Source organism: Drosophila takahashii, chromosome 2R (genome assembly GCF_030179915.1).
Source record: "Drosophila takahashii strain IR98-3 E-12201 chromosome 2R, DtakHiC1v2, whole genome shotgun sequence".
Lineage (NCBI taxonomy): Eukaryota > Metazoa > Arthropoda > Insecta > Diptera > Drosophilidae > Drosophila > Drosophila takahashii.
The window spans coordinates 30,125,022-30,141,554 of NC_091679.1; the positions used below are offsets into that span (position 1 = coordinate 30,125,022).

Here is a 16,533-nt window from a genome sequence, read left to right on the forward strand (position 1 = left end):
CGCCCAGTTTCCACGAGGTGGACATGAAGAACGAGGGTTGGGTGACACCCAAGGACTTTAGGGAGAAGATGGAGCAGTCCAAGAACTACACACCGTAAGTGGTGGCTAGGTGATTACTATTTAGAGATTATAATACTGATCCTTACAGGGAAGAAATGGATTTCCTTTTGGCCTGCTGCGAGCGCAACCACGAGGGCAAGATCGACTACCGGGCCTTCGTGGAGCACTTCCACGAACCATCAAAGGAGATCGGTTTCAACCTGGCCGTGCTGCTGACCAACCTCAGCGAGCACATGCCGAACGAACCGCGCTTGGCGCGCTTCCTGGAGACCGCCGGCTCGGTGCTGAACTACTTCGAGCCCTTCCTGGGCCGCATCGAGATCCTGGGCAGCTCCAAGCGCATCGAGCGCGTGTACTTCGAGATCAAGGACTCGAACATTGAGCAGTGGGAGAAGCCACAGATCCGCGAGTCCAAGCGTGCCTTCTTCTATTCGATCGTCACCGAGGGCGGTGACAAGGAGAAGCTGGAGGCCTTTGTCAACTTCTGCGAGGACGCCATCTTTGAGATGACCCACGCCTCCGGACTGATGGCCACCGATGACGGTGGCGGCAACGTAAAGCGGGACACCGCCTACAGTTCCTACATGAGCGAGGAGGAGGAGGAGCGTGCCGCCCGAGATCCCATCCGTCGCACCATCACCGCCGTCAAGGAGGGACTCAAGTTCGGGGTCCACATGCTCAGTCCGGCGAGCATCAAGCACCAGATCGGCGTGATGCAGACCAAATCCATCCCAGAACTCATTGTGGGCTTCTTCAAGATCATCTTCTACATTTTCTACTACACCGGATATGCGCACTACTGCGTGGTGCGCTACATCTTCGGCATCCTGCTGAACCTGATGCGAGGACCTGCCCCGGAGCAGGAGGAGGAGCCGGTGGTGGAGGAGGAGACGTTTGGCCGGGCACTGCCGCCGCTGCCGCTGGAGGAGCCGCCGGGAACGGTGCAAGCCTTTGGCCTGGACATCAACAAGGAGGAGAACGGCATGTACAAGGTGGTGGTGCACGAGTCTCCGGCGGGATCTTCGATGGAGGAGGGTGGCGAATCGAGTCCCGAGGATGGGGCTGCCGCCACCGGGGAATTGCTCGAGGGTGAACCACACCAGGAGCCCCCCATCTCTATTGTGGATCTCCTGGGCGGAGAGGCAGCCAAGAAGGCGGCGCAGGAGCGACAGGAGGCGCAAAAGGCACAGGAGGCGGCCATGGCCTCCATCGAGGCGGAGGCCAAGAAGTCATCGTCGGCGCCCCAGGAAACGCCCGCCGTCCACCAGATCGACTTCTCGCAGTACACCCATCGCGCGGTCAGCTTCCTGGCCCGGAACTTCTACAACCTCAAGTACGTGGCCCTGGTGCTGGCCTTCAGCATCAACTTTATGCTGCTCTTCTACAAGGTCACCTCGTTCACCGAGGAATCGGACAGCTCCGGCGAGGAGGAGCTCATCCTGGGCTCCGGCTCGGGAGCGGGTGCGGAAATTGGTTCTGGCTTTGGCGGATCAGGAGACGGCGCCTCGGGCGATGGCGAAATGGAGGACGAGATACCGGAACTGGTGCACGTGGACGAGGACTTCTTCTACATGGAGCACGTGCTGCGCATTGCCGCGTGCCTCCATTCACTCGTCTCCCTGGCCATGCTGATTGCCTACTACCATCTCAAAGTGCCACTGGCCATCTTCAAGCGCGAGAAGGAGATCGCTCGCCGGCTGGAATTCGAGGGATTGTTCATCGCGGAGCAGCCGGAGGATGACGACTTCAAGTCGCACTGGGACAAACTGGTGATCTCGGCCAAGAGTTTCCCCGTCAACTATTGGGATAAGTTCGTCAAGAAGAAGGTGCGGCAAAAGTACAGCGAGACCTACGACTTTGACTCCATCTCCAATCTGCTGGGCATGGAGAAGAGCACCTTTGCGGCGCAGGAGAGCGAGGAGACGGGCATCTTCAAGTACATCATGAACATCGACTGGCGCTATCAGGTGTGGAAGGCGGGCGTCACCTTCACGGACAACGCCTTCCTCTACTCCCTGTGGTACTTTAGCTTCTCGGTGATGGGCAACTTCAATAACTTCTTCTTTGCCGCCCATTTGCTCGATGTGGCCGTGGGTTTCAAGACCCTGCGCACCATCCTTCAGTCCGTGACCCACAATGGCAAGCAACTCGTCCTGACCGTGATGCTCTTAACCATCATTGTGTATATCTACACGGTGATTGCGTTCAACTTCTTCAGGAAGTTCTACATCCAGGAGGAGGACGAGGAGGTGGACAAGAAGTGCCACGACATGCTCACCTGCTTCGTGTTCCACCTGTACAAGGGTGTGAGAGCGGGCGGTGGCATAGGAGACGAGATCGGGGATCCGGATGGAGACGACTACGAGGTGTATCGCATCATCTTCGACATTACGTTCTTCTTCTTCGTGATCATTATCCTGCTGGCCATCATCCAGGGTCTGATCATCGACGCCTTCGGCGAGCTGCGTGACCAGCTGGAGTCGGTGAAGGACAACATGGAGTCCAACTGCTTCATTTGCGGAATGGGCAAGGACTTCTTCGACATAGTACCGCACGGCTTCGACACGCACGTCCAGAAGGAGCACAACCTGGCCAACTACATGTTCTTCCTGATGCATTTGATTAACAAGCCGGACACGGAGTACACCGGCCAGGAGACGTACGTGTGGAACATGTACCAGCAGCGCAGCTGGGACTTCTTCCCCGTGGGCGACTGCTTCCGCAAACAATACGAGGATGAGCTTTCCGGCGGAGGCGGCGGTGGTTAGGCACCGCTGACCTTATACGTCGTCTGCTTTCTGGGCACAACAATCACACTGGCACTGGACGGTCCAAGGATCTCTCTCTTGGGATCCACTTTTGTATCGGTACTTTTGACAAAACATCTGGAATTTTTACCTAGTCAACTTTAGCAATGTATTTTAAGCAATATCCTACACAATCGTAGGCGAACGACCTGTTTCCAAAATGATATTGATGACGATTCTAGCACGTATAACAACAAATGTTCTTAACTCATTTTAAAATAAATCTATTCATTTTGAACGACCATTGTATGTGGCATCGACATTTTATTTATTCCCGTTTTTGAGTGGACAATTAACATCAATTGGTATTTAGTAAACGTTGAATTACTTGCTTTAAGTCTCAAAAACCATAGATGGTTAGTAGAATTATTTACACAAAGAGAGCAAATCTGTTTAGTTCTATTTAATGTTGTAAAAACAGTCACTTGCTTAGTTTCTATGTCGTTTATAGATCGTATGCAAAGACGCATATTCTTTCAATGTAAATTTGACTATTTTGTTCAATGTATTTTGTTTTTATTTACAAAGCTAACGATTCAAATTCTTTTATGTTAGCAACGATTGTATCGTTTAAAGCTAATAAGGAGTGACAGTTTTTTGAAAAATGTTAACTTACAATAACAATAACTGATTTCTTCTTTCTTACTTAAACCGAATTAACAAACTTTCAACTATTAACGAATCAACTCAATTTTAACACGCAACAATAACGAAATCAATTTAAATTTAGGCAACTGATCACATAATTTACAATCATGTACCTTACATAAATCACAGTTGAATGTGGACAAACGTTATGTATGAAATTTAATAGAATTACAATCGAGACTTGTAATTTTCCTAATCTAAATGTGCGCGGTTAGTGTAAATTTTATTGTATTTGCAAATACATCTATATCTGCCGTATATATGCATGTATATTTGACTAAAGCTTTCACAACTATAGCCCAGCTGCTGGCGGCTGTTCGATAAAAATAAATATGTGTGAGACGTTTGACTAGCGGAAGTTGTACAGCTGAAAGTAGTACAAAATCAGGACAATGAAAATTGCGGCGAAATATCAGTAATCGAGTCGTTTCTTCAGTCGGAAGAACTCGGCGTTGTCGATACTGGTCAGATTGTCCATGTTGAGGTTGCGCAACGTCTTTACCCCAGACAGCCGCTCCTCCAAATCCGTGTACATGCTGCGGCAGCGGTAAATGGACAGCGTTTGCAAGCAGTTGCAATTCGTGATAATGGCGTCCAGCGTGTGCTCCGTCAACTGGCTGCAGCCGCTGATGTGCAAAGCTCTCAGGCGAGGCAGCTTGGCTGTGACCACCTGGATTGTCTTGTCCGTAATGTTGTAGCAATCGGAAAGGTCGAGCTCCTCAATAGATGGACAACTGCTGGCCATTGCCTCCATGCCGAGCAGCGAGATCTGCTGACAGTTGGAGAGCATCAGCTTCCTTAGCTCAATATGCTTTAGGCCGTACTTTAAAGATACATCGCTGATCTTGTTGCAGCCGCGCAGATTCAATGAACGCAGACCCCGCAACTGTTGAATGTTGTGACCCTCGAAGTCATCCTCGCGGATCAGGTTCATTTCGTAGGCAGCCATCATTGCCTGCTTTCGCCTCGCATCCCGCACAATCTCATCCTCGGCCTTGCTCCTAAGCGATATCTTTATGGACTGCAGCGATCCCGCCAAACTGTCGCGTTCCGCCATTGTGTTGCTGTACGGCGGGTAGAAGTTGTCCATCGAGGACACCTGAGAGCCTGAACCTGACTGCTTGCGACTGAGCTCCAGCTTGGATATGTTTATGCCCGTGAGAGCTGCATCTGTTAGCTAAATGGAAGTAAGAACGTTTTACTTAAGATACATTCAATTTATCGCCATATTCTGACTAGAGCCCTGCGTGAATCATTAAATTTTTGATTTTTTCATCGTATGCCATGAAATTTTTTATTTGTTTAAATCAATTCTATGTGAAATAAATTGAATGAATGAATGAATAATTTTTATAAATTTATTGAATTTGCCAGATTTTTTTTGTGCTTTCTTTTAAAATCAAAAAGTAAAAAATTTTTAACAAGTCAATGTTTAATCACAAAATGATGGACCTTTCTTCTTCAAAAGAAATTATCGTTTGAATTATTTCGGAATTCATGCTATTCATACTTTTAATTCTATTAAACTCAAAATTCTAATTAATTCATTCATTCAATTCTATTAAACTCAAAATTCGAATTCATTCAATTCTATTAAACTCAGAATTCTAATTAATTCATTCATATAAAACAAAAAATTCAAAATAATTCATTGAATATAATCATGCAGGGCTCTAATTTTGACTTACCCCACTGCAATGCTCCAGTGAAAGTTCACGCAACCAACGCAGCTGGCCGATGACCGATTGGATGGCCTCGTCGGTGGCTCCATTGACGCAGTGATTCAGTTGCAGTGATCGCAGGCTGCGCAGATTACTGGCAATGGCCTTGATGCACTCCTCGCAGATTTGCAAATAGGACACGTTCAGCTCCTGAATCACATGGTTCTCCTCGCTGGCCACGCCCTCGATTATGCCGCTGCTCGTCAGGCCGTCGCAGTTCGAGATGTCCAGGCTTTTCAGCCGCTTCAGCTTGGCCAGGTGAATGGCGCCCGCATTAGTGAGGCTCAGGCAGCCGTTGACTTTCAAGTGTTCCAGTTGCGGATTAGTTTGCACCAAGGCAGCCAGATTCTCATCGTTCACACACATCGTGGCCGACAAATCCAGGGCACTCAGCTGCGGCTGTGTGGCCAGGAAGTTCCGGATTGTCGAGCAGTTAAGCTGCCTGCATCCGGCCAAATAAAGTCGCTGCAGCTGGAGATTTAGGTCGCAGAGGGCTAGCAGAGCCTGTCCAATCAGCGTGTGGCTAAAGTCCAAGACGCGCAATGTGCGCCTCTGCAAATTCAGGATGGTCAGGATGAACTTGAAGGTCAGCACTGATTCGCTGGGCAGAACGTGATCCGAGGAGCTGTTGGCCGGGTAAAATCGCCGATGGATGGCGTTGTGAAAGGCTATGTGGCAGCCGGACATGTTGATCGTCTCCAGGCTGGGCATAAACGAGGTGAGACGCATGAGAATGGCGTCGGTGAGGTACTGGTTCTCGCACAGCGTCAGCTCCTTGATTCCGGCCAAATTGCTGGCCAGGTCGTTCAGGTCAGGGCAGGAGTTGTTGTACGAGTCCAGGAAGGAGCCGGACATGAAGAGCGGCAGGCAGCGCTTCAGCGACAGCGAGTGGAGATGGGGCAGCACGCCCAGCATTCCGTAGAACTGTTTGTCGTTCAGGTCCACGTTGTCCAGGGCCAAAGAGTGGGCGGTCCTGCCCATAAACCGCATCAGCTCCTTGACCTGGCCCAGTGTCACGTCCTCGAACATGAAGTGCTGGAAGCGCCGCTCGCAGCGCATGAGATCCGCTCCTGGACTGAATTGATCCGATAGCACCACCTTGGAGAAGCAGACGCGCGTGCGCATATTGAACTCCGCCTGATCCAGAGCGGCGTGCCATCTCTGGCAGGTGGATCCTGCCGCCTGCAGATCCGCGTAGCCCAGATAGCTGAAAATTTTCAAAACAATCTAGGGGGCGGAACGGAGAAAAACAAAATCAGCTGACTGCCCTAACAGGTATATGGATACGCAGATATAGATACGCCCGAAATGATGGATTGGTCACGGGACCACGGCGGTTCGTTGACACTATATACTCACCTCCAGCGGCAGGTCGTCGTACCTGTGCGATCCATACTCCGAGCAAGACATTATTCCGTTGTCCTCGGATGCGAAATTAGCAATTTTAGTCCAACCAACTAGCTCCCGCCGCCCACTCACCCCCAAAACTATTCTCGGTAACAGTACCTGCGCTAGGTACAGTATGACCGTGCGCGCTCGCTGTCCTAGCTGGTCTATAAAATACCAAATAAAACCTGTACCCATAATATAAGCCAATAACTTATTTGTACCAATTTAATTATTTAAAGCACTTATCTGAAATAGGATAATAGTGTTTATATTCTTGATTTTTATTTTTCTAAATAAATACAATTAACCTTTAGTCCTCTCGATTGTTGCACTAATAAAGTACTCACTTCTCCATAGTAACATTGTAGTTATATAAATAAAGCTAATTTATATATAAGGTGTAATTAACAGTAAAGTTATCCTTATAAGTTACTAAGTTTTCGATAGAACAAACATGAACCTAAACTATTTTTTCTGACTAAAGCTATTAAACCGTTATAAAAAGTAACCGAAATTTTAAATTTAGTTGCAAGTATAAAATACCGCAATTTAAAATACCAAATCTTTTGAAAAGCTAACTAGGGTATTTGCCTTTAGCCGGCATATGGTCCTATTTTTAATGACATCAGATTGATTTGTTGCAAAAAAGGATTTTTTGCAAACTAAAAACAATAACTATTCCGTCGCTCAAGGATCCCGGATACCAACGTCGACGTGCCCACAATAATGGCCGATCCCAAGTTCCAGAATCTGCCGGGAATAGTGAGTCAGAGCTCCCAGCCGCGGGAGTGACGTGCAAGCTTTTGTTTTCTTTACTTTTCTTTTCTTACTTTTAGGCTTATGACCAGCCGGATGTGTTTGAAACTCCCGACGACCCGGAGCCCGATACATCCGACTATTACGAGGAGGAGCCGGAGAACGAGGCCATCGAGCGACTGCACATCTCGCCGAGCGTCGCCCACAAGCGCTTCAGCGGAGCAACGTTAGAGGGAAGTGTGGACTTCACCGATCGAATCGGACGCCGCGTTTGCCGTGGCTACGATGCCCGTGGATCGGGCGACTACGAGCTGGTGGGCCAGGGCGAGAAGGAGACGCCCGTCCAGAAGTGCCAGCGCCTGCAGATCGAGATGAACGAGCTGCTGAACGAGGTGGCCGCCCTCCAGGTGGACCGCAAGGTGGCCGACGAGGAGAAGCAGTCGTACGACGCAGTGGCCACGGTCATCAGCACGGCCCGCAAGGTACTGGAGTCGCTGAAGCTGGAACAGGTGCTGGGCAAGGAGCAGGCGCCAGGCAGCAAGCAGGTGAAGGCTCTGATCAGCCAGGTGGAGGAGTTCAAGCAGTCGGGCGTCCTGACGGCCATACCCACGCCCGGAACCGATCTGGCGGCCACCGCCCGAGTGGCCAGCTTGGAGCAGCGCCTGTCGCAGCTCGAGAAGGTGGTGGGTGCCCAGCCGGATAAACTGAGTCGCCTAACGGCCGCAACCAACACAACCAATGTCCTGGAGGCCGTGCGTCATCTCAGCACCAAGGCGGCGCTGCTGCAGCCGGATAAACTGGACACCATCGAGCAGCGGCTCACTTCGCTGGCCGGCAAGATGGACGCCATTGCCGAAAAGTCCAGTGGCAGTGCCCAGGATGCGAAGCGGGATCAGAAGATCACCGAACTGTACGACATCGCCAAGCGCACGGAGCCCGTTGTGGAAATACTGCCGCATGTGATTGAACGCATGCAAGCTCTCGAGGCTCTCCATAAATACGGTAAACATTCTTTTCTTGATCTTAATTTTTATTAATTAATGAATGACAATCCCCTTTAGCGAACAATTTCGCCAAAATCATCGCTGAGATCGAGCAAAAGCAGGGAACCATCACCACCAGTCTGGTTAACAACAAGGAGCTGCTGCATTCCGTTCAGGAGACCTTCGCCCAGAATCTAGAGACCATCAACACCAAGGTGGCCAAAGTGGAGCAGCGCGTCGCGGCTATTTCCTCCGCTAAATAGGTGAATTCACACCAGGCGTATTACACATAGCTAATATTTATGAAAACTATAATAAAGCGATCTACATTCGAGTCTTTTTTAAAAAGTATAAACGGATTGTGTCGAAAATCTTGATCGAGCTGGAATTTAAAATAAATGTATTTTCAAATAAGAGTATTCAAATAAAAGTAAACGGCAAAATAGTTATTTTGTACCTATTTATAATTTTTTCTAGATCTTCTTCATAAATCATAATCATAAATAAGTGGTAAAAAAGGAAAACAGCTTCATTTATTTTGATCATATACTCCTCTAACTCTAACCTATATTTTAGGAAATAAATGGCCGTCATGTGTTCGAATTCAACCTACTTTAATTTATTAATATATGCCGGTAAAACAGACAAGATAAACAGACATGGCTTGATCGACTCGGCTAGTACTCATGATCAAAAATATATATTGAATATAATTATTTATAATAAATGGAAAAAAATACAATCGATCTGGATCTTCTTGAGCAAAACAAGTTAAACGGCAATAATAAATTTCATAAATTAAAAACAGTAATCCAATTTTTTCCGTTATAATAATGGTATTTTTCGGGTGACCATATTTCAGTATTTTAAAGCGTGCCGAGTGGTATATTGCGTGGTTCAGGGCGCGGTCACATTACGATTCTTAAAAAATATTAAAGTTTCCAGTTAAATTTAAGCACAAAAAGTCTCGTTGCAGCGCAAACGAGTATAGATTCCACCCACAATTGTGTGTAAGTTGCATAATTAGCGTAATTAAACGTAATTAGAGGCCGGCGGGGGAAACTGGGCCACATCTGCGGTGGGGAAAAAGTGATGACGGGGCTAACTTCAATTGGACGTGACACAATTTCGTTCTGATGTTGCAGCCCCCGATAATAATTACATTTATTTTTGCCTCTATTACGCGTGCAGCACGAAGGGCCTGTGCAAGATGAAGATCAAGGAACTGCAGAAGACGGTGAACATCGCCTGGTCGCCGGCGCAGCAGCAGCAGATTCTCCTGGCCGCCGGCACCGCCGCCCAGCAGTTCGACTCGAATGCGAATCCCACCCTGGAGTTGTACTCCCCGAACTTCAGCGATGCCACCTACGATCTGGAGCTCAGGGCCAGCGTGGCCAGCCAGTACAAGTGAGTTTCCCGGATCCTCTCAAGAGTTCCTTACCAAACCGGCTTTTCTTTGCCCTCGCAACAGGTTCCAAAAACTCATCTGGAGCCCCGTGGGTCCGCATCCCAGTGGCCTCATCGTGGGCGGCTGCGAGGCGGGACAGATCAACATATACTCAGCCGACAAGCTGCTCGCCGGCCAAGAGGAGCCGCTCCTCAAGCGCCAGGACAAGCACACGGGCGCCGTCAGTGGTCTGGACTTCAATCCCTTCCAGAACAACCTGCTGGCCTCGTGCGCCTCCGAGTCGGAGATCCTCATTTGGGACTTGAACAACCCGGAGACGAGCATGAGCCCGGGCGCCAAGACACAGCCGCTGGAGGACGTAAAGAACGTGGCCTGGAACCGGCAGGTGCAGCACATCCTGGCCTCGGTGTTCAGCACGCGCTGCGTGATCTGGGATCTGAGGAAGAGCCAGCAGATCATCAAGCTCTCGGACTCACAGTCGCGTGTGCGCTGGCACGCCATCGAATGGCATCCGGAGGCGGCGACGCAGGTCTGGCTGGCCTCCGAGGACGACCAGGCGCCGGTGGTGCAGCTGTGGGATCTGCGCTATGCCACGGCTCCGGCGAAAACCTACCAGATTCACGAGCGCGGAGTGCTGGGCATGTCGTGGTGCCTGCAGGACAACGATCTGATGGTTTCGTGTGGCAAGGATAACCGAATCTATTGCTGGAACCCCAACACGAAGATTCCAGAAGGAGAAATCCTCTCAGAGGTGGCCACCACGTCCTCCTGGTACTCGGATGTCCAGTTCTGCCCACGGAATCCGGCACTCATCGCCAGCGCCAGCCTGGAGGGAGCTGTTTCGATTTACTCCCTGCACGGAGGCACTCACCACATGGTGCAGACCTCCAACAAGATTGCCGACTCGTTTCCGGGCATGGATCAGTTCGCCCAGGAGCCAATTCCCCAGCAGGCCACCCAGGTGGTCTATCATGACCTCACACACGCTCCCAAGTGGATGAAGCGACCCTGTGGCGTTGCCTTCGGGGTGAGTTAACTTTAGATTTTTTGTGTAACGTAATTAATGAACCCTCTTTTTACTCCTTAGTTTGGTGGCAAGCTGGTCAGCTTCGATGGCACCTCGAAAACGGTCAAGGTGCAGCAGCTGACCACCGAATCTGCTTTGGTGGAGCGGGCCAATGCCCTGGAACGCTCACTAGTCGATGCCAACTACTCGGAATACTGCCGGCAGAGGGCCGACGAGACCGTCGATCAGCATGGACGCTACGTTTGGTACTTCATCAAGGCGAACTTTGAGCTTAATCCCAAGGAGGAAATGCTCAATCTCTTAGGTAAGTTAACTCTAAGCAAAATCAAGAGCACACTTTAAGATTTCCTCGTTTTTAAGGCTACAACAAAGACGACACCGATAGCAAGTTCAACAAGTTTATCAAGGAAACCGAGGGAAACTCGCAATCGGACGTGGATACGCTCACGACCCGCATCTCGACACTCACGCATGTAAGTACTCTTATCAGTTCAAAAAAAACAGCATGCGTGCACTATCAATGTCCCAAAATGTATGTTCATCTTGCCCTGTATATTTCTGTTCGATAATGCTATGCTAAGAGCGATTCTTCGGAGGTTGAGTGCGATCAGAGTACAAATTATAGCACCGATAATTCGGTAAGAGCTGGGACATAAGAAACGCGATCAAAGCTAAATTAATAGCAGTTTTAGAAAGTTATTTAAAAGGAAATTTTAACGTATTTTTATTATTTTCCATGAACAGCAGACGCAGGACAACAAGTTTGATGGAAATGCAATCGAGCCACAAAATCACAACGACTTTGCCACGCCTCCGAGGCCGCAATTCAAGGTTCCCAGCGGAGATCGTAAGTAAAGCAAGTTTGCCAATATCAGTAGGTGAACATTTACACTTGTGTTGATTACTTGTTATCTATATTATAGGTATAGATAATATCTATTAGAGGTGTAGATGGAAATCACACAATGTTTCACTGCCTTGATAAAAGCAATGATATCTTTTTCAACTTCGCTCGTTATAGAGCCCTGCGTGAATCATTCAATTTTTGTTTTATCCTAGTATTCTTAAATTCAATTTCGAATTGAATGAATGAATGAATAAATTTAATAAATTTTTTGAATTTGCCAGATTTTTTTTGTGCTTATTTTTTGAGAACAAAAAGTGGAAAATCTTTAACAAATCAATGTTAACTGCATAGTAAATAAAATTCAGGCAGATTTTACCACAAAATTATGGCTCTTTCTTCTTCAAAAGAAATTGTCGTTAGAATTATTTTCTAATTCATTCAATTCAAATTAATTCATTCATATAAAGCAAACAATTCAAAATAATTCATTGGATCTTTTCATGCCTCGTAACCATTTAGTAATTATTCGAACTTATATACTTTACAGACTCGGATAGCTTGATTGCAGAGGCCATACTCACAGGCAATGTGGAGGCTGCCGTTGAGCTCTGCCTGGAGGCCCAGCGCATTCCGGAAGCCCTGATCATCGCCTCGACGGCTGGCATTGAGACCTTGACGCGCACTCAAACCCGCTACCTGCTGCAGCAGAAGAACGAGCTGTCGCACGTGATCTCCGCCTTGGTCTCCCGTGACTGGCTGGACTTTGTCAACCGCTGCACCGTGGACTCGTGGAGGGAGGCCCTGGTGGCCGCCCTGAAGCACAGCGAGCGCAAGGTGGTGGACATTTGCGAGCGCCTGGGCGATCGTCTGTTGAGTGAGTGCGCTTCCAGCGTTGAGTTTACGCGCAATGCCATGCTCTGCTATATTTGCGCCGGCAGCATCGACAAACTGGTGACCGCTTGGTACCAGTTGAAGCGACTGGAGCAACAGAACCCCGGCTACAAGCCCAACACCACGGAGCTACAGGACCTGGCCGAGGTGGTGATGCTGATGTGCAAGTCCCTGGAGCAGCAGGGCATATCAGTGGACCTGGCTGGTCGCTTTGCCGGCTTTCTGACCGAGTACGGCGGTCTGCTGGCCTCCCAGGGAGCACTGACTGCCGCTTTGCAGTACATTACCACTTTGGGTGGCGGAGCTGCCAACGAGAACGATATTCTGCAGAGCCTGCGCGATCGGATCAACAACGCTGTCAACCTGGATTACTCCCAGCCACAGGCGCCGGTTGCTGCTGCTGCTCCGCTTGGCTACCAACAGCAGCGAGGTCGCGGATCGTTCTCTCAGCCGCAGCCTTCGGTTCCGCTGCCCTACGGCCAGCCGGTGAATCAGTTTGCCCAGCCAAGCTGGAATGCACCTGTGCCGCCTTTGCAGACCGCCTATCCGGGAGTCCCGCAGCAGCCACAACCGCCGCCGCCGCAGCTCTTCAATCCGCAGCCAATCAAGCCGGAACCTTTGTCCCAACCTCCGCGACCACTCAGCAACGCCAGCTCCTCGGGCGGTCCACCGCCGGCAGGAGGTGCGGCTTCCTCAGGCGGATCGGTGCTTTCGGGGCGCTCCAAATACGTACTGGATCCATCGGTGGCGGCTCCAACCAGTTCCTACGGCATGCCATACAACCCAGTGCCTGCCCCCGTTCCTTCGGCCGTTCCCGCGCCCTTCAGCGGCGGAGCAGGCCTGGCACCCCAACCCGCCAGCGTGCCGACCTATAATAGCAATGCATTCAACACGAATCCGATAGCGCCCGCCCAACCTTACAATCCATCGCCATTCATGGGAGCTCAACAAAATCAATTCCTGCCCGGTGTGAATCCCATTGAAACCCTGCCGCCTCAGGCTGCTCCACCGGTCATCCAGAATGTGCAACGGAATCCCACACCTCCGCCTGGCTGGAACGATCCTCCGGCACTGAAATCATCGCGTGCGGTAGGTGTTTGCAATGAAAATTAAAGATTTTAAAGTTATTAATAAATTGATTTTGTTGTTCAGCCCAAGCCGAAGCCCGTTGTGGAACCGAGTGCTGCCATCTTCCATCCCCTGTTTCCAGTCGACCCCAATCAAAATCAAAACGGCTATGTGGATCCTGCTCAGTATCAGGTAAAATATAACAGGGTTCGAAATTTGACACACATGTTAAAAACATGAAAAATTTTATTTTTAGTGTGAGCTAAGTTTTTGACATGTGTGTCAAATACAAAAGTGTAAAATGTGAAAAATAATTGTTAGCACACACAGCCGACTTGTGTATTTCATTGTGTTAAAAACACGATGTGTAAACAACACGTCGTGTTAATAACATGTCGTGTAAATAACACAAATGACATGTGTGTGTTATTTATGTTTCTAACATATGTATTCAATTACTTTTTTGAACTTAATACTTTGACACTTAACATGTTAATAACACAAGTTATTTACAGTGTGTGTAATTTTCCGAACCCTAAAATATAACTAAGTTTTCCTTGAAACGTCTTTACTGAATTGCTTCCTTCTTTTAGAATGCACCTCCACCTGGAGGAGTTCCAAATGCTTACTACAATCCGGCTGCCTTTAACAACAATCCCCAGCAGCAGCAACAGCAATCGTATCTCCAGCCTCAGCAGCAGCAACTCAACCTGCAGCCTTCGGGGATTCCGAATCAAGGAGGTCAGCAGCAGCAGAACTGGCAGGGACAGCAGCAGACCATTGGCTATACCGAGCAGCCAGCTCCCATTCAGCAGCAGCGCCAACCGGAACCGCCCAAGGAGAAGCCGCCACTGCCCGAGGAGTACATCTACTTGCAGACTGTGCTCGAGGAGCTGAAGAACCGATGCCTGGGCGCAACCAACGATCCGGTGAGTAAAGGTTTAAATCATTTCTATAGATAGAAGACTAACTCATATTCTGATCATTTTATAGCGCACGAAACGCAAGTTTGTTGATGTTGTAAAGAGGCTGGAAAACCTCTACGACTGCCTGAGAGATGGCAAGGTGAGTAGATTAAGATCTCTCAGTTTTTTCGGTCAAATAACACCTTTATCTTTATCCAGCTAACTCCCACAACGGTGCAATATCTGAATCAAATAATACAGTACATTCAAATATCGGACTATGCCAACGCACTGGAGATCCACACCCGCATTGCCTTTGGCACGGACTTTGCGCAGTGTGCGGGCTTTATGCAGGGACTGAAGGTCCTCCTGCAGTCCGCAGCCGAACTGCAATTGGTTCTGCGCTAGAGTTTCGATTATAGCCTCAAAAGGCAAGCTCACTGAACGTTTATACTTATTGTGTCTTCAAATATGAATGTCTATTATGTTTTGTAAACTAAATGTAGGCTGGCATTTTTGCCAGATGAGTGTCAACGTTATTCCGTGTATTGAAATATATTTCCACTTAAATCGCAAATAGACATATGCATAAATAACAAAACAAAAATCGAGTTTTTACAGCAGCTTTGGCTGGTTCCTGATGTTCTCCAAGTCCAGTTGCATTCGCGGCGAGGAGGCGGAAGCCGCCGCCATCGGAGATTGGGGGCACACATGTTCCATCTGCTCCTCGGGCAGCAGGCGGTATTTCTTAAGATACTTGTAGGAAGCATTTGAAATATCATTGGGACCCGGTGTGTGGGCGAGATTGTCGATTTGGCGCAGCGGTTCGGGATTAGGCGACTTGGGCGAGGCGCTCAGACGCATGTCCTTCATCAGCTCGTCGACGGGTTGGCGCAAGTATTTCAGCGCCAGTTCGTTCATCACCAGGCTCTTTTCGGTGTTTGGCTTGGCCAGTTGCGGTATCCGTTTACCCTGCGGCGTATTGGCCCGGTAGCCCGTGGATTGAGCCATTGGCGGATTGGGTCGCGGAGATTGAAACTGGGGAATGACGCGAGCCTGCGGTGAAGGCAGTGGTTCCTCCTCCTCCGCTATGTAATCCTGTATAATCGGAGATATTCGTCTGCCTGTTAAATAGGTTAGTTTTATTGGGTTTTATTTATAGTACATTTCAGATTTACCCACCACTATTGGTAGTCAAAATATCACACTGGCTGGCAGTTGTCCTGCTGGGTTTGCTCCGCTGCTGCTGCTCCAAGAGCAACTCGCAGAGATTCCTCAGCTCCCGCTGCTCCTGGCGCATGGACTCCAAGAGGGAAACCACTGCAGCCAGATCACTCTTGTTGGCCAGGTGGCTGACATCGATGTCGGAGTAGACCACTGGTGGCAACGAATTCCGCGGGGGTGAAGGGTTAAAGATCTCTGTTTGTGTGCCAGCACAAATCGTTAGGACATCCGCATTGGATGAGCTAGAGAGACGTCTGGTTTGATAGACCTGCTGTCCAGGATTGCTGGACATGTGATTGGCCGTCAGTGGTGAATCGTTTGTGTAGTTGCGATCCCTGGGCATCATGATGTACTCCTTGGAGGAGCAAGGACTGTTGTTGTTGTTATTGCTGTTGCTCGGTGCAGTTCGTGGTCCCAGTTCCGTGGCCAGGATGGGCGAGAAGTTGACCCGGGGCAGCATCTGCTTCGTCCAGGACGCGAAAGTGGGTGCCGCCCGAGGAGATGGCTCCTGTTGAGGCGGCTGTTGCTGCTGCATCTGCTGTTCCTGCGGCGCCTGGCCAAACAATATGGACACCTCCGGCACAGTGGGCCGTATAATGTCGTTGGTGAGGCCCATGGGCACCGCTGCACTTGGCCTGGGCGCCGATCTGGGCAGCATGTCCTCCGTTTCGGGCACAAACATTTTAAATTAAATTAATTACGAAATTTCAATTCGAGCGGGAGAATCTGGAATCCAATTGGAGCTGGGTCGAACTAGAGGTGGGAAACTAAGACTGACGGAAAAAACATCGATAGGTTT

General features: G+C 49.2%; 5 protein-coding genes across 19 annotated transcripts in view; 3 read left to right on the plus strand and 2 right to left on the minus strand.

The window, feature by feature from the left end:
• The window catches only part of RyR (Ryanodine receptor), a 31,266-nt gene extending 28,158 nt beyond the window's left edge, over positions 1–3,108 (plus strand). For all 13 annotated transcript variants that reach the window (XM_070212675.1, XM_017146280.3, XM_070212683.1 and 10 more), the window contains 2 exons: positions 1–94; positions 149–3,108. The exon at positions 1–94 is cut by the window's left edge and continues 108 nt beyond it. In XM_070212675.1, coding sequence (XP_070068776.1) covers positions 1–94; positions 149–2,828 — 2,774 coding nt within the window. In that variant the 3' untranslated portion in view covers positions 2,829–3,108. The remainder of the gene's footprint in view (positions 95–148) is intronic.
• Positions 3,109–3,111: 3 nt separating this feature from the next.
• Positions 3,112–6,791, minus strand: LOC108060555 (uncharacterized). The gene is made up of 3 exons (XM_017146284.3): positions 6,596–6,791; positions 5,204–6,463; positions 3,112–4,692 (listed from the first exon to the last, which is right to left on the minus strand). Exons 1-3 carry the CDS (start codon positions 6,644–6,646, stop codon positions 3,928–3,930), a joined length of 2,076 nt encoding a protein of 691 aa, XP_017001773.3. The 5' UTR covers positions 6,647–6,791; the 3' UTR covers positions 3,112–3,927.
• Positions 6,792–7,228: 437 nt separating this feature from the next.
• DCTN2-p50 (dynactin subunit 2) lies at positions 7,229–8,723 on the plus strand. Its single transcript, XM_017146372.3, has 3 exons — positions 7,229–7,387; positions 7,462–8,383; positions 8,443–8,723. Exons 1-3 carry the CDS (start codon positions 7,352–7,354, stop codon positions 8,625–8,627), a joined length of 1,143 nt encoding a protein of 380 aa, XP_017001861.2. The 5' UTR covers positions 7,229–7,351; the 3' UTR covers positions 8,628–8,723.
• A 499-nt stretch (positions 8,724–9,222) lies between these two features.
• Positions 9,223–15,117, plus strand: Sec31 (secretory 31). 3 transcript variants are annotated; one of them, XM_017146299.3, is made up of 12 exons: positions 9,223–9,374; positions 9,556–9,771; positions 9,836–10,799; positions 10,860–11,103; positions 11,160–11,272; positions 11,381–11,437; positions 11,544–11,646; positions 12,194–13,626; positions 13,690–13,797; positions 14,199–14,534; positions 14,599–14,670; positions 14,730–15,117. In XM_017146299.3, exons 2-12 carry the CDS (start codon positions 9,575–9,577, stop codon positions 14,916–14,918), a joined length of 3,816 nt encoding a protein of 1,271 aa, XP_017001788.3. In that variant the 5' UTR covers positions 9,223–9,374; positions 9,556–9,574; the 3' UTR covers positions 14,919–15,117. The 3 variants fall into 3 exon arrangements, with proteins under 3 accessions (XP_017001788.3, XP_070069852.1, XP_070069853.1); XM_070213751.1 differs by lacking the exon at positions 11,381–11,437; XM_070213752.1 differs by lacking the exon at positions 11,381–11,437 and having other exon boundaries at positions 11,547–11,646.
• Positions 14,940–16,507, minus strand: ana2 (anastral spindle 2). Its single transcript, XM_017146302.3, has 2 exons — positions 15,693–16,507; positions 14,940–15,634 (listed from the first exon to the last, which is right to left on the minus strand). The coding sequence occupies exons 1-2, from the start codon at positions 16,414–16,416 to the stop codon at positions 15,126–15,128; spliced, it is 1,233 nt and encodes a 410-aa protein (XP_017001791.3). The 5' UTR covers positions 16,417–16,507; the 3' UTR covers positions 14,940–15,125.
• Between the last annotated feature and the right edge of the window lie 26 nt (positions 16,508–16,533).

What these genes read in the sequence shown, in the direction of transcription:
- Sec31 (XM_017146299.3), top strand. Translation starts at nt 9,575, where the DNA reads ATGAAGATCAAGGAACTGCAGAAGACGGTGAACATCGCCTGGTCGCCG. An exon ending in GCATCTCGACACTCACGCAT is followed by an intron (nt 11,273 to 11,380) that starts GTAAGTACTCTT and finishes TGCTATGCTAAG; the next exon opens with AGCGATTCTTCGGAGGTTGA. An exon ending in TGGATCCTGCTCAGTATCAG is followed by an intron (nt 13,798 to 14,198) that starts GTAAAATATAAC and finishes TCCTTCTTTTAG; the next exon opens with AATGCACCTCCACCTGGAGG.
- LOC108060555 (XM_017146284.3), bottom strand. Translation starts at nt 6,646, where the DNA reads ATGTCTTGCTCGGAGTATGGATCGCACAGGTACGACGACCTGCCGCTG. An exon ending in ACGACGACCTGCCGCTGGAG is followed by an intron (nt 6,464 to 6,595) that starts GTGAGTATATAG and finishes TCCGCCCCCTAG; the next exon opens with ATTGTTTTGAAAATTTTCAG. An exon ending in CACTGGAGCATTGCAGTGGG is followed by an intron (nt 4,693 to 5,203) that starts GTAAGTCAAAAT and finishes ACTTCCATTTAG; the next exon opens with CTAACAGATGCAGCTCTCAC.
- DCTN2-p50 (XM_017146372.3), top strand. Translation starts at nt 7,352, where the DNA reads ATGGCCGATCCCAAGTTCCAGAATCTGCCGGGAATA. An exon ending in TCCAGAATCTGCCGGGAATA is followed by an intron (nt 7,388 to 7,461) that starts GTGAGTCAGAGC and finishes TCTTACTTTTAG; the next exon opens with GCTTATGACCAGCCGGATGT. An exon ending in CGAGGCTCTCCATAAATACG is followed by an intron (nt 8,384 to 8,442) that starts GTAAACATTCTT and finishes AATCCCCTTTAG; the next exon opens with CGAACAATTTCGCCAAAATC.
- ana2 (XM_017146302.3), bottom strand. Translation starts at nt 16,416, where the DNA reads ATGTTTGTGCCCGAAACGGAGGACATGCTGCCCAGATCGGCGCCCAGG. An exon ending in TATTTTGACTACCAATAGTG is followed by an intron (nt 15,635 to 15,692) that starts GTGGGTAAATCT and finishes CCTATTTAACAG; the next exon opens with GCAGACGAATATCTCCGATT.